General features: G+C 45.7%; 1 protein-coding gene across 1 annotated transcript in view; it reads right to left on the bottom strand.

Annotated features, from left to right (window-relative positions):
- The window catches only part of LOC141131756 (ankyrin repeat and SOCS box protein 13-like), a 47,879-nt gene extending 41,676 nt beyond the window's left edge, over positions 1-6,203 (bottom strand). Inside the window, exons 1-2 of the mRNA XM_073619404.1 lie at positions 6,027-6,203; positions 2,105-2,292 (exon numbers count right to left, since the gene is read on the bottom strand). Of these exons, the coding sequence (XP_073475505.1) occupies positions 2,105-2,292; positions 6,027-6,093 (255 nt within the window). The 5' untranslated portion in view covers positions 6,094-6,203. The remainder of the gene's footprint in view (positions 1-2,104; positions 2,293-6,026) is intronic.
- Between the last annotated feature and the right edge of the window lie 9,858 nt (positions 6,204-16,061).

Here is a 16,061-nt window from a genome sequence, read left to right as displayed (position 1 = left end):
TGTAGAGGGGTCAGAGTACTGTATCTGGGGTGTAGAGGGGTCAGAGTGCTGGTGGGATATCTGGGGTGTAGAGGGGTCACAGTGCTGGGGGGGATATCTGGGATGTAGAGGGGTCAGAGTGCTGGGGGGGATATCTGGGGTGTAGAGGGTTCAGAGTGCTGGGGGGGATATCTGGGGTGTAGAGGGGTCAGAGTGCTGGGGGGATATCTGGGATGTAGAGGGGTCAGAGTGCTGGGGGGATATCTGGGATGTAGAGGGGTCAGAGTGCTGGGGGATATCTGGGGTGTAGAGGGGTCAGAGTGCTGGGGGGATATCTGGGATGTAAAGGGGTCTGAGTGCTGGGGGATATCTGGGGTGTAGAGGGGTCAGAGTGCTGGGGGGATATCTGGGATGTAGAGGGGTCAGAGTGCTGGGGGGGATATCTGGGGTGTAGAGGGGTCAGAGTGCTGGGGGGATATCTGGGATGTAGAGGGGTCAGATGGCTGGGGGGGGGTAACTGGGGTGTAGAGGGGTCAGAGTGCTGGGGGGATATCTGGGATGTAGAGGGGTCAGATGGCTGGGGGGGATATCTGGGGTGTAGAGGGGTCAAAGTGCTGGGGGGATATCTGGGATGTAGAGGGGTCAGATGGCTGGGGGGGATATCTGGGGTGTAGAGGGGTCAAAGTGCTGGGGGGATATCTGGGATGTAGAGGGGTCAGATGGCTGGGGGGGATATCTGGGGTGTAGAGGGGTCAGAGTGCTGGGGGGGATATCTGGGGTGTACAGGGGTCAGAGTGCTGGGGGGGATATCTGGGGTGTAGAGGGGTCAGAGTGCTGGGGGGATATCTGGGGTGTAGAGGGGTCAGAGTGCGGGGGGATATCTGGGGTGTAGAGGGGTCAGATGGCTGGGGGGGATATCTGGGGTGTAGAGGGGTCAAAGTGCTGGGGGGATATCTGGGGTGTAGAGGGGTCAGAGTGCTGGGGGGATATCTGGAATGTAGAGGGGTCTGAGTGCTGGGGGGATATCTGAGGTGTAGAGGGGTCAGAGTACTGGGGGGATATCTGGGGTGTAGAGGGGTCAGAGTGCTGGGGGGGATATCTGGGGTGTAGAGGGGTCAGATGGCTGGGGGGGATATCTGGGGTGTAGAGGGGTCAAAGTGCTGGGGGGATATCTGGGGTGTAGAGGGGTCAGAGTGCTGGGGGGATATCTGGAATGTAGAGGGGTCTGAGTGCTGGGGGGATATCTGAGGTGTAGAGGGGTCAGAGTACTGGGGGGATATCTGGGGTGTAGAGGGGTCAGAGTGCTGGGGGGGATATCTGGGGTGTAGAGGGGTCAGAGTGCTGGGGAGGTATTTGGGGATGAGGATTCAGGAGGTGTGGAGGTGGTAACAGGATAACAATGGTAGTGGGAAACCTGTTGTGTGTGTGGGTTGTGCGGAGTTAGGAGTGCCGGATGTATATAAGATGTAGAGGGATTACAATGTTGGGGGTATCTGAGGCCCTGTCAGGCTGGATGGTGCCTCATGATTTTTATTGGCGACGTGTCTATACTTGTTTCAACTGTCCTGAGCATCAATCTAGCAGATATATTATATGCACAGGACAGCTTTGTTACTTTATATATGTAGTATTTTCCCATTGTTTCTTTGCTGTACAGAATGATTGTTCATGTAGTTAAAGCGGAGCTCCACCCAAAAGGAGAAGCTCCGCTTGTCTGCCTCCTACCTACTTGATGTCTGTTTACCTGCGCTGTCTCCATTGTAGGGGCCCCAGAACATTACTCTGCCCAGGGGCTCATGATGTTATTAAGATGGCCCTGGGCAGGGGTGTATATGACAGTGAGTGCGGGGAACACACGGCGATTGAAATGAAAGCTGTTACAGCAATGTTACGCTCTCTGATGATCCGGCTGCCTGCTCTCTTCTCTCTTCCTCTGGGTGATCACTAGGAGAAGAGCTTCCATTCAACCCCACTTGCCGGAGGTGCTCACCCCCCTCCCCCCCCCCCCGCCCGCTCCATGGCAGCCCACGCTCGTCAGCCCTCATTTTCCACTCACAAAAGGCGAGTAGGCAAGTGGAAAGTTATAGTTATATTTTGTGTTGATGAAGCATACTGGATTTCTTACCTGTGCTCCAGCAGTAAGCAGCAAATTGACACACTGAAGGTGGCCGTTAAGACAAGCTTCATGAAGAGGGGTGATAGAGTCCACAGTAACCAAGTTCACACAAACACCGCTGTCAATCAATTGCTTCAACTGGGGTACCTCGCCATTTCTGGAAGCATCATGAACTGGTGTCCTGTCTGCCCAATTACCTGAATGAGGAATCCATAATAATATCAATAAAACAAAAATGACAAAAACACACCAGAAACTTCAGCTAAATCATTTCCATCTGGTTTGTAAAACCCCTTTCGCACATGAGCATTTTTTTCAGTTCGAAGCTCGCTCAACAAGTAAAATCTCATTCAATGGCCCCTGTTCACATCTGAGTGCTTTGTCACCTGTAGCAAAACGCCTGTCACTCAAAAAAAGTACAAGAGCTACTTTTCTGGCAGATTTGAGTGTTTTTGTCCCCATAGGCTTCAATGGAAAACGCCTGAACAGTGACAAATAAGCGTTTTGGTTTTTTTCCGGACGTTTTCTGCTCAAACAGCAGCTTCCCTCTCCTTTTCCAGCATCACTCCACACCTTACACAGGTTTCTATTGGTTACAGAAAAAATGGCTAAATGAAAAATGCCTGAAAAAACGCTTATATTTGCAAATCTGCCCAAAAAAATCCTCAAAAATGACTGAAAAAAAAAAAAAAACACCACTTGAAAAAATGTCTGAAAACACCAGCTCAAGTGTGAATGTAGCCTGAGACGAAAGTGAAAAATAAGACAGGAGGTAAGGGTAAGGCATTAGTCTTTTTTTTTTTTTTTATTACCTGATTACCCCACACACACATTTAATGTGGATGGAGGAATCACTCCCCCTGAGCTATTGTGTTCCCACAGCGGGGAGACCTTCCCACTATTAGAATACTGCGATCATGTAAAAATTTTCCAACAGGCCAGTTGTACAGACGTCAACCTCTGCACAGCCAGCCTGCCCATACATGGATCGAATGTTCCTGCTAAACTGGATCGATTTCATGTATGGCAGGCTTAAAGTGATTTTAAAGGCATTTTTTTTTTTTAAATAACAAATGTGTCATAGTTACCTGATCTGCACAGAGCAGACCTGATTCTCTTCTACTCGGGTCCCATGCTGCCACTCCTGGCCCCTCCCTCCTGTCAAGTTCCCCCAGAACAATTAGCTTGCCATGGGGGCACCCAAACAGGCACGCTCCTGAGCCGCTGCTCTGCCTGTCCATTCAGACACAGAGCCGTGGCTCGGTCCCACCCCATCTCTCTTCTCATTGGCTGCCTCAGCCTATGAGCAGGGAGTGTCCCCAGAGAGCCGATGTTCTCATGCACACCATTGGATCGAGGGGGGGGCTCAAGTAAGTATTAGAGGGACAGGGGGTCTGCTGCACACAAAATGCATGAAGGTAAAAAACCTTCAGCCTTTAGAACACAGGTGTCAAACTGGCGGTCCTTCAGCTGTTGTGGAACTACAAGTCCCACGAGGCATTGCAGGGCTGACCGTTATGAGCATGACTCCCACAGGCAGAGGCATGATGGAACTTGTAGCTTTGCAACAGCTGGAGGGCCACCGGTTTGAGATCCCTGATTTAGAACAACTTCAGCCTTTCACACAGAGCAGAGTCCGCTCAGATCAGCAGGGGATCTGTGAACACTGCATGTCTCTCCTGCAATATTAGCTTGCCTGCTCAAAGTCTTGGAGTTCCAAGCTTTTTTTTTTTATTAAAAGTCAGCACATACAAGAAGTTTAGCTGCTGGCTTTTAATAAACAGACACTTACCTGTTCCACGGTCCAGCGATGCAGCCGCACAGAGCCCCGCTCCTCTCCTCAGTGCATCCATTGGAACCGTGGGCACCCGACCATGACAGCTTGCTGCTTCACGGCCGGGCGCACACTGCGCATGCTTAAGTGGCGCTGCGCTCTCCCAGTGGACAGGCAATCTTCTGGGACATGTCACATGTCCCAGAAGATTGCCGAGAGGGAGGAACCGCCCAGGGGAGAAGAGGAGTCGCCTAGGCGGCCCGTGGGCAGAAGGAGGAAGTGGGACAGGAAGTCCCTCTCTAAATTAGTTACCCCCCCCCCCAAAAAAAAAAATTACATGCCAAATGTGGCATGTAAGGGGGGAGGAGTGCTTAAACTTTTGGGTGGAACTCTGCTTTAAATTCCTTCAGTTCTGATAATAAAGGGTGCCTAGGTATGATCTGCTTATTCCTAGACTTGTAGGTTCTGCTTAATTTAAAGCAGAAGTAAACCCACTGATTTAACAGTTTTTCAAAAAACAGTTACATTCCCGGCATGCTGGAACTGTCACATTGGTTGTGCTCTCAATCAAACTGTCAAACTATCCAATGGCTGGTGTCATAACTGATCACATGTTCAGAACCATGGCAGTTGAAGCTTAAACAGAGGCCAAGATGGCAGCTTGCTTGGCTGAAAACGATTGGAGGGTTTACTTCTAAAGTATAACTAAAGGAATTCTTTTTTTAGTTTTGGATAGAGCAGAGAGGGATTAGAATAGCCAGTTTTTTATAGCTGTCTTTGCTCCCGTTAGGCACAGTTATTCACCTTCTCTATTTGTCCTGTTTACTGTTATCTCTCAGAGTGAAAATGAAAGACAAACCCAAATTATTGTGTGGTCACCAGAACATTTTTAGAGGTGAAATCTTCCATTGGGGACACCCGTTCTGTTGACAACCAGGGAATCCCTCTGTTTGGAAGGATTTCTTCTTACTTCCTGTTTGGCTATGTGACAAGAAATGAAGAGAAATCTCCCAAATGGGAAAAATGGCCAGAAAAAACAACTGATACAGGTTATACCCCCCCCCCAGTGGTTCTACACACTTCAAATTATTATTATTATTATTATACAGGATTTATATAGCATCCAACAGTCTGCGCATCACTTTACAACATGAGGGCAGACAGTACACTTACAATACAAATCAATACAGGAGGAATCAGAGAGCCCTGCTCGTTAGAGCTTACAATCTAGATAAATGATCGATTTATTTTCTGATGAACAATAACTGATCTATAGTCAACAGATTTGTTCAATATGCCACAAGAAGGGATCAGCTTAGATGTCTTTGGATATGAGTTGGAACCTGCCTGGAGGAAGCTCCCAAAGCCAACAGCCAATCATAGTCAGGGGAGGCACTCCCCACCCCGCAGCTGCACGTAGGCAAGGGGTATGTATACATGCCGCTGAAAGCGGGGAATACCCCTGCGGACTCCGATTGGCTGTCAGCGATGACAGCTCCCCGGTTAGTTGGCTCATGCTGGTTTTCTCTCGGATAGTGCCTGGGCTGAAGGGCGCATGCGCAACGCATGCACCGTACATAACAGCACAACATCTGATTTCTCGAAAGAACACCGGTACTGACTTTTTATACCTGAGCCCATGCAATGTATGATGGTAGCTGTGTTTCTACCATGTCATTTCCATCATATTTATAAATCAGTGCTGGAAATCAATGCAAAACAATCAATAATTTTATACCCTGGCTGAACGACTCAATTTGATCAAATCTGATCTAAATCGGTCGAAAGGGAAGTTATGGTTCTTCAATTGTTTGCAGAGTCGATTTTTGATGGAATCACACATTGATCAGATAATAAAAGGGTGTGTGCCCACCATTACTCATCCAAAAAAAAAAAAAAGTTTTTCTGTTCGCTTTCACATAAAGATTGCCAGTGTCCCTATAAATAAAAAATCACAGATAAAACGGTAATATATTAGGATCTGACAACAGAGAGATACACATGGAGATGAATGTCACATTCTGTAGATCTCCCTATACATGATCGCGGTGATGACATGTGTCAGATGGTCTGGTAAACATCCAGCATGCTCTTCTAGGAACATGATGGCCTCCAGGTCACACATATCCAATCACCGTACAAGGAAAAAGCTCCTACCGATGTCTCCGATCAGAGGGCTCCTGAGAGCAGTCGGGGCGGTGAAGGGCGCTGCGCCGGTTTCCATGACAACATCGAAATTCACAGATCTGTCTCCCGCGGCCCCCTGATCTGTATCTGACGTCAATCGATGTGCAAAGGCTGCTGGACAATGTAGTTTAGGCTTCCCTGCAGCGTCACGTGACGTCTCTCCCACGTGGTGCGTGTTGTGTACAGGGGGGGGGGGGGTGTACAGGCTGTGCTGCATACGAGCCCTGACCATCAATCATTACAGAGGGACATCCTACAGAAAACCCATATGTGTTTAACCCCTTCATTCCTAAGCCATTTTCTGACACATGTTTACAATTTAAAATCATTACTTTTTGCTAGAAAATTACTTAGATTCCCCCAAACATTATATATATATATATATTTTTTAAGTAGAGAGCCTGCAGAATAAAATAGTGGTCGTTGCAATATTTTATGTCACACTGTATTTGCGCAGCAGTCTTTCAAATGCAATTTTCTTGGAAGAAATACGCTTTCATGAATTAAAAACAAAACAGTAAAGTTAGCCCAATTTTTTTGTATAATGTGAAAGATGATGTCACACCAAGCAGATAGATACCTAACATGTCATGCTTTAACCACTTAAGGACCAGAAAGGTTTTACCCTCTTCCTGACCAGGCCATTATTTGTGATACGGCACTCTGTTACTTTAACCGACAATTGCGCGGGCATGCAAAGCTGTGCCCAAATAAAATTGATGTCCTTTTTTTCCACACAAATAGAGCTTTCTTTTGGTGGTATTTGATCACCTCTGTGGTTTTTATTTTTTTGTGCTATACACAAAAAAAGACAGATAATTTTGAAAAAAAAAAAAAAACTATATTTTTTACTTTCTGCTATAAAACATATTCAAAAAGATATGTAAAAAATGTATTCATCAGTTTAGGCCAATATGTATTCTGCTACATATTTTTGGTAAAAAAAAATGTAAAAAAAATCGCAATAAGCGTATATTGATTGGTTTGTGCAAACGTTATAGCGCCTACAAAATAGGGGATAGGATTATGGCATTTTTATTATTAATTTTTTTTTTTTTTTACTAGTAATGGCGACGATCATCGATTTTTAGGGGGACTGCGACATTGCGGTGGACAGATCGGACACTTTTGACACTTTTTTGGGACCAGCGACATTATTACAATGATCAGAGCTAAAAAATATCCACTGATTACTGTAAAAATGACACTGGCAGGGAAGGGGTTAACATTAGAGGGCGATCAAAGGGTTAAGTGTGTCCTAGGGAGGTGTGTCTAACTGTGGGGAGAGTGGACTGACTGGGAGTACAGAGAGATTGCTGTTACTGATCACTAGGAACAGATGATCACACTGTATTCCCCTGTGAGAATGGGGATCTGCATTGCTTACATTGCAGATCCCCGTTCTGCTTCTCTGAGGAGCGATCGCAGGTGGACCCGCGCATCAGCTCCCCCAATGTGCAGTGGGCGTGGTTTTGGAATTGCTGCACATTTTCACTGGCAAGTTGTACACTTGCAGATTCTTTGCATTGCAATTTGAGCCCATTAATTTTGAATAACAAAGGTATCAGTTTCGGGTATCCGGAGCATGAATATGAGTACTTGTGCAAGTATTCGGTATTAGCATCGGTGCAACCCTAGTAAATACAGTATATATCATATTTTCCCTTTTTTTTACATTTCTTCAGTTATTTCCTGTTTCTTGGCTAGGCAAATAATGTCATACATTCCAAGAGGGGAGGAGATGTTTTGTTACCTAAGCACACCCTCCTGCATGCATGTTTGAGACAGGTGGATTCCAGGAAGTAAATGCTGCATGAATCATTAGCCCTTAGTCAAGATGGCCACGGCCAGAAATGCTAGGGGGTGTTTTTCAAAGTGATTTCTCAGAATATTTCTCAAAAATAAAGCATGGAGACGGGTGAATGGAGGAGTTGCCTTTGATTATTAAACTGAATTAAATAGTGTTTTTGCTGTTATGATGCATTGACGATCCACTTTAGTGGACTAGTGGGAGGAATATTGGAGCACAGTAGGAGGTGGGCAATGGCATTGTTGCTCATTGAAGTTGGGTGGGAGAAAATACTGGCACTCAGTGGGGGGTGGGGAGGAGATTGGTGTGGGGAGGGGGAGGTTGGTGCCCCAGGTCCATGGGAAAAGGGATTTTGTTGAAATCCTTCAAAAGTCCCACAGGATCCAAGAGTATGCAACAAAAGTATTGCGTGATGTAAAGTAAACCTAGCATATAGAAATTACAATGTTAAATGTAGTCATATTTGAAATCAATGGACATTTCCAGAGATAAGAATTTATAGCCTTTACGTTTTAAAACCCTGACCCCCAACTCTTATGGGGCGTACACACGGTCGGACTTTTCAGCTACAAAAGTCCGACAGCCTGTCCGACAGACTTTCGACGGACTTTCAACGGACTTGCGGCGGACTTTCTAACGAACAGACTTGCCTACACATGATCACACAAAAGTCCGTCGAATTCTTACGTGATGACGTACACCGGACTAAAATAAGGAAGTTGATAGCCAGTAGCCAATAGCTGCCCTAGCGTGGGTTTTTGTCCGTCGGACTAGCATACAGACGAGCGGATTTTTCGACCGGACTCGAGTCCGTCGGAAAGATTTGAAGCATGTTTCAAATCTAAAGTCCGTCGGATTTGAGGCTGAAAAAGTCCGTTGAAAGTCCGGAGAAGCCCACACACGATCGGATTACCAGCCAGCTTTAGTCCGTCAGCGTCCGTTGGACTTTTGTAGACGAAAAGTCCGACCGTGTGTACGCGGCATTAGGTGTGTGGGCCATAAGCTGAAGTGTTCATGTGAGGTCAGGCTGAAGAGACTGAAATCCTTCTGTTTCATACCAGACTTCTCAAAAAATCTACACACTATCTTTTGGTCTGTCACTTGCAAGCATTATATAGTCCAATACAAGTCTATGCAGAAGAAGCATCTGTCATAGCTTATTATTTATGTGCCCTTCATCTTGGCTGTATTGGTAATATGGGAAATAGAGCAGAACTCTGTAAATGGTTATAATTGTCTGCCAGCAAACTGTGTGTAAAAGACTTATCTTTGAGCTACAGTTCATATTAAAAAGGCAGCCTGCAATGAGGAAATGTTCTGTTAACTTGGTGTTTGCATGTTTTTCCAGTGGACCAAAATGGAGCAATGATAGTTGTATGCTAAACTGGAAGATGCTGAGGCTGGTACTTGCCTTTTTGAAGCAACTGCGTGTTAATAGTCCCCATACCTGCACAAAAGATAGAATATCTGTTGTTATTTGCATAACCTTACTATAATGCCAATTATTATATGTTATTCTTTGCTGATGACATCAAGCATGCTGATAATGGTGGACAGCAGCTTACTAGTCATAAGCCTCGTACACACAATTGGATTGTTGGCCAACAAAAACGTGGAATTTTATCCAAAGGGCATTGGCCCAAACTTGTCTTGCAAACACACGACACACAATTGTTGGCCAACAAATACGAACATAGTGATGTAATAGGTTGTTTTTCAGCTCTTTAGCGCCATCCTTTGGGCTCCTTCTGCTAATTTTGTGTTAGTAGAAGTTTGGTGAGTGTTGATTCGCACTTTTCATTTCGCGCTTTTCAGTTCGTGCTTTTCAGTTCGTTTCTGAACGGCCGTTCGTCAACCAGCCATGTTGCGGAATCGGAGGAGATAACGTGTTATTTATTATTGGCCTTGGAGTTATCGCTTTGACATTATTTTTTTGGTTGAATAATGATTTGATTTGGTATATTTTCTATATTTTTGGATGCATAGAATGCACTTTTTGGTTAAGTTCTATTGGCAGATAGCATGTATAATTTTATTTGTTTTCTTTTTTTAGTGCACATTAAAAAAATTGTGGAGAATACTACTTGGATATGTGTTTTACTTCAAATGACAGTTTGGGAGTAGGCAGTTACGTTTAAAAAAATACAATGTAAAATTGACAAGGGACACCAACATAGTTGTATCTTTGTTCTTTAAAACTATGGGATGATGGTGTTATGGTAACTTGCCCAAATAAATAAAAAAAAAAAAAAAGCATAATAATATTATTCTTGATATCACTAGAAAAAAAAAAGACTTTGAAAATTTGTTTGCAATAACTCCATCAGTATCACCAGCAAAGCAGCTTCATTATTATCCCATTTAAGAAGAAGAGAATGTGCGCTGCATTTCGAGATTTTATAATTTGCCACATCACAAATGTTAATTCTCCATTACGAGCGCTAGTTTACAAGACCGACCGCTTCTGGCTCGTCCTTGCTTCTGAGCATGCGTGTTTGTGCTTTGGACTTTTGTCCGACGGACTTGTGTACACACGCTCGGAAAATCCGACAACACACATTTGTCCGCGTAAAATTTGAGAACCTTCTAGCCAACATTTGTCTGCGGAAAGTCAGACAACAGTTGTCCGATGGAGCATACACACAGTTGGATTTTTCGCCAACAGCCAGTCATCCAACATTTCCCGTCGGAAAGTCCGATCATGTGTACGCGCCTCAAGTCATCTGCTACTGCAGAGGTGCATACAAGGGCTAGATTAAACTGTCACTAAACCCACATAATAAAAAAAAAACTATCAATAAATGGTGTATTACATGCTGCTCTTACTCACTCAGTCATTATGGGATTCATTTTCTGTATTTTGCAAAAACCTGGTTGATCCTGCTGTTCTCTGTCTCCCCCTTTGAGTCCCCGATGCAGCTATGGATTTTACAGAGCAGTGTTTGCAACTTTGCACATGCTCAGTTTTCAGTGAGTTTCTATGCTGAGCATTTCCTCCCTCTTACATCTGAGCAGCCCATGTGACTATAGAGTCACACATGTGGTCATATACACATAGGTAAATGACAACCCACTCCCTCCTTCCTCCTCCATGCCCACTAACCAGCTAAACATAATGTGGGTAGGATATTACATGTAGATTGATGTAGGCTCTTATTTTAAGACACAAAAAAGGAAGATATCCCCACATTGGGGTTTTTAGGCAGCACAAAAACAAATGTAGTCAATGTTGTATGAAAAAATATAACACTTTTATTGGATAATAATATATATCATCAGAGTTAAAAACAATGAGCTCCGGTGGGATTTATTTAAAAGAATAATTAGCTGAACATACAAGAGCAGACATTAGTTCATAGCAATACTTTATGTCATGAACATTAAACCTCACGCGTTTCAACCCCTATAATTCGGGTCTTCTTCAGAGGATCAGTCTGCTGGGGAGAACATGAAAATGAAGTTGATATACATATACATGTTCCATTCATATAAGTATAATATGAGCTGCATTGATTGTGCAATACATCGGTACAGTATAATATAGTTACCAAGTCAGAGTATGTCCAACGAAAAACACAAATTCCCACATGGAGATCCCTTTAAAAATTATATTGCTTTGTCCTCTTCTCCAGAGGGGGATTCCGGCCTCCTCTACCGCTGCCACAGCCTAGACCAGGGTAGTGAGAAACAACGTGGGTTACGAGAGGTCACACTTTTGAGCACCGCCCGCTAGAGCAGACAACCAGCCGGAAGGCACCAAATTACCTGTGATAGAGATTTGCAAGGAAAAAATAACAATAACTAACAAAACCTATATGTGGGTAATTAGATTTGATCTTTGGGCTAACAAAGCCTCTAAGAAGACAAGGGCATTATAGGTATGATATAAATGGCCCAAACCAATAGGGGAGTTCTGAACCATATTTTTCTGGTGTATGTTTGAAAAGGATTACCATATAAGAAACACCAAATATGGTAAGAGCAATAGATATTGTATCTGTGCTGGAAAAGAAATAATAGTGGCAAAGTAAGGGGAGTAGGAAAAAGTGAGATAAAGTATACAATCTAGGTGTGGTAGGATGTGAACAAGAGCATATAAGGTGCAAGCTAATGCCAGTGAATGGAAGGGTGAAGGAAAGGATGGGGGAAGGGTGGGGGGAAAGGGGAGGAGGGAAAAAGGGGAGAGGGGAGAGAAGGGGAAGGAAAGGAAGACCATGGGGGGAATGGTGATATAACAGGGTAATAGGTTATTAATACCTCAAACGGATGCCTTCTCTCCCCTCTCCCCTTTTTCCCTCCTCCCCTTTCCCCCCACCCTTCCCCCATCCTTTCCTTCCCCCTTCCATTCACTGGCATTAGCTTGCACCTTATATGCTCTTGTTCACATCCTACCACACCTAGATTGTATACTTTATCTCACTTTTTCCTACTCCCCTTACTTTGCCACTATTATTTCTTTTCCAGCACAGATACAATATCTATTGCTCTTACCATATTTGGTGTTTCTTATATGGTAATCCTTTTCAAACATACACCAGAAAAATATGGTTCAGAACTCCCCTATTGGTTTGGGCCATTTATATCATACCTATAATGCCCTTGTCTTCTTAGAGGCTTTGCTAGCCCAAAGATCAAATCTAATTACCCACATATAGGTTTTTTTAGTTATTATTATTTTTTCCTTGCAAATCTCTATCACAGGTAATTTGGTGCCTTCCGGCTGGTTGTCTGCTCTAGCGGGCGGTGCTCAAAAGTGTGACCTCTCGTAAGCCACGTTGTTTCTCACTACCCTGGTCTAGGCTGTGGCGGCGGTAGAGGAGGCCGGAATCCCCCTCTGGAGAAGAGGACAAAGCAATATAATTTTTAAAGGGATCTCCATGTGGGAATTTGTGTTTTTCGTTGGACATACTCTGACTTGGTAACTATACTATACTGTACCGATGTATTGCACAATCAATGTAGCTCATATTATACTTATATGAATGGAACATGTATATGTATATCAACTTCATTTTCATGTTCTCCCCAGCAGACTGATCCTCTGAAGAAGACCCGAATTATAGGGGTTGAAACGCGTCAGCTTTAATGTTCATGACATAAAGTATTGCTATGAACTAATGTCTGCTCTTGTATGTTCAGCTAATTATTCTTTTAAATAAATCCCACTGGAGCTCATTGTTTTTAACTCTGATGATATATATTATTATCCAATAAAAGTGTTATATTTTTTCATACAACATTGACTACATTTGTTTTTGTGCTGCCTAAAAACCCCAATGTGGGGAAATCTTCCTTTTTTGTTCTAATTTTTAAGGGGTGAGCAGCAATTTTCTTGTCCCCTCCCTATTGTCCCCTCCATTTTTCCTTATTTTAAGACACAGACTGAAGGGACATGACACAGCCTGTGACTGGCAGAAATACACCCACGCCAAATTCAAATCAGGTCATTGCCAAAAATAATAAAGATTTTATTTCAAATATATATTTCTATGACAATTTAAAACAGTTTATTGATATTCATTATTTATTTTTACTCTGTATTCCAAAAACTGTATTTTTTTTTTTATTATTTTGAACATGTGACCAGCAGCAGAGGACTAGAAGCTCCTCCTGCTCATCTTTACCTGCAGATAGGCTGGGAAAGATCTGCTTCATGTGACAGCTGTATATCGATTAGGAAAAAGGTACTTAGATTTTTTTTTTAAATAAAATAATTACATAGTTGCCAACATTGTAAAAAAAAAATGTGGGACACTTTTGTGGCTGTAGGCGGAGCTGTCCAATAATTAGGGGGTGGGGCATTTGTTGGCAGGCGTGGCCTATCAAAAATAGACACGTGCGGCGAAAAATGGGTGTGGTTTACGTGAAATTGTGGGCCTGGCTTAAATGGCCGTGGCTCTAGATGGTGTGGTTAGAGTCTGAAATGAATGAGGGATGGAGAGGGGGAGAGAGAGGGAAATGACGGGACAGCAGCCCCAGATCCTACACAATAGAAATATGTGTATTCTAGAAAGTTTAACAATCAGCAGATAAAGATACTCCAAACACCTGGTGTTAGCACTTCAATCATCCCAGCACCATGGTTGTTATGGTGTCAGGATGATTGAAGCGCATTATTTCTATTATTATATTGTAATATAAAATGAAATCATTCAACTCACCATAATGCAGAATCAGTGGGATCCCTGAGCGTGTCACCAGCCACGTCGCCTGCCACCAGCCGTCCGTCCTTGCTTCAGATGTCCGAGCAGAGTCCGTCCTTGCATCAGATGTCCCCAGTGGAGCCCCCCCTCACACCAGGAGTCCCCGGCGGAGCCCCCCCTCACACCAGGAGTCCCCGGCGGAGCCCCCCCTCACACCAGGAGTCCCCGGCGGAGCCCCCCCTCACATCAGGAGTCCCCGGCGGAGCCCCCCCTCACATCAGGAGTCCCCGGCGGAGCCCCCCCTCACATCAGGAGTCCCCGGCGGAGCCCCCCTCACATCAGGAGTCCCCGGCGGAGCCCCCCCTCACATCAGGAGTCCCCGGCGGAGCCCCCCCCTCACATCAGGAGTCCCCGGCGGAGCTCCCCCTCACATCAGGTGTCCCCGGCGGAGCCCCCCCTCACATCAGGAGTCCCCGGTGGAGCCCCCCCTCACATCAGGAGTCCCCGGCGGAGCCCCCCCTCACATCAGGAGTCCCCGGCTGAGCTCCCCCTCACATCAGGTGTCCCCGGCGGAGCCCCCCTTCACATCAGGAGTCCCCGGCGGAGCCCCCCCTCACATCAGGAGTCCCCGGCGGAGCCCCCCCTCACAATCAGGAGTCCCCGGCGGAGCTCCCCCTCACATCAGGAGTCCCCGGCGGAGCCCCCCCTCACATCAGGTGTCCCCGGCGGAGCTCCCCCTCACATTAGGAGTCCCCAGTGCCCCCCCTCACATCAGGTGTCCCCAGTGCCCCCCCCTCACATCAGGTGTCCCCAGTGCCCCCCCCTCACATCAGGTGTCCCCAGTGCCCCCCCCACTCACATCAGGAGTCCCCAGTGCCCCCCCCACTCACATCAGGTGTCCCCAGTGCCCCCCCCCACTCACATCAGTTGTCCCCAGTGCCCCCCCTCACATCAGGTGTCCCCAGTGCCCCCCCTCACATCAGGTGTCCCCAGTCCCCCCCCACTCACATCAGGAGTCCCCAGTGCCCCCCCACTCACATCAGGTGTCCCCAGTGCCCCCCCACTCACATCAGGTGTCCCCAGTGCCCCCCCCACTCACATCAGGTGTCCCACAGCGGTGCGCGCGCCCCCCCCCCACCTAGAACCCCCGCCCCTTTCCATATCAGACTGGCATCGGGGCGGGGGGTAGGCGGGCCGAGGCGGAGCGGGGCGAGGCGGAGCGGGGCGGGCCGAGGCGGAGCGAGGCAGGGGGTGGGCGGCGACGCAGAAGCTTCGTCTAGCCCCCCCAGCCGTCTTCCTGAACTTCCACAAAATGGCGGCCGGCGGAGACAATGTCTCCGCCGGCCGCCGACCTCTAGCGGCGGCGGCGGCAGTTTCAAAAACGGGAACCGGATTTTTCGGGACATTTCCCGGGACACCACAAATCCGGGAATGAAGTCCAAGTCCCGGGAATGTCCCGGGAAATCCGGGACAGTTGGCAGCTATGTAATTACAGTGCCATCATCCATATACAGAAATAGAAGGGACAGTGTGAATTAAACAGTGTGTGTTTAGTATCACTTTAAGTCTTTCTAAAGTTGATTGATTCAGATCCCCCAGGATGAAAATGAATGTAAATTCATCTCCCTATTATTCTCTATCTCTCAAGCAGACAACAGATTCTCTTTCATGACTTTGGGATTTACTGTATAGGTGTCAAACCTTAAAAAATAGTTCTTGTGCACACGCTGCCCGTGCAAACCTAACTTGGTCATATCCTAATGTATATCCTAATGTATCACTAACAATTTGTGTAAACAGATACTTTTTGGTTGTATACGACACAGTGAAAAGGAAAACTCTTTAAATAAACATTCAACTTTGACTTTGAGCTTTACCATTCTACTAAGTTATATAAAAATTGCACTTTGTCAAAAGCCTTTGTCAGTTAAATTTTGTGATTAATATCCAGGACAGTGACTCGAAATGATAGGGCCTAGGGGCTGCAGCCCAGATCAGTTACAATTGTTTTTAGAAGGCCATAGAGACCATACAATCAGTAGTGCTTTTTGG

This window comes from Aquarana catesbeiana, linkage group LG03, assembly GCF_042186555.1.
Source record: "Aquarana catesbeiana isolate 2022-GZ linkage group LG03, ASM4218655v1, whole genome shotgun sequence".
NCBI classification, from domain to species: domain Eukaryota; kingdom Metazoa; phylum Chordata; class Amphibia; order Anura; family Ranidae; genus Aquarana; species Aquarana catesbeiana.
The sequence above is the reverse complement of the archived record's forward strand: the minus strand, read 5'-3'. Positions and strand labels throughout refer to the sequence as shown.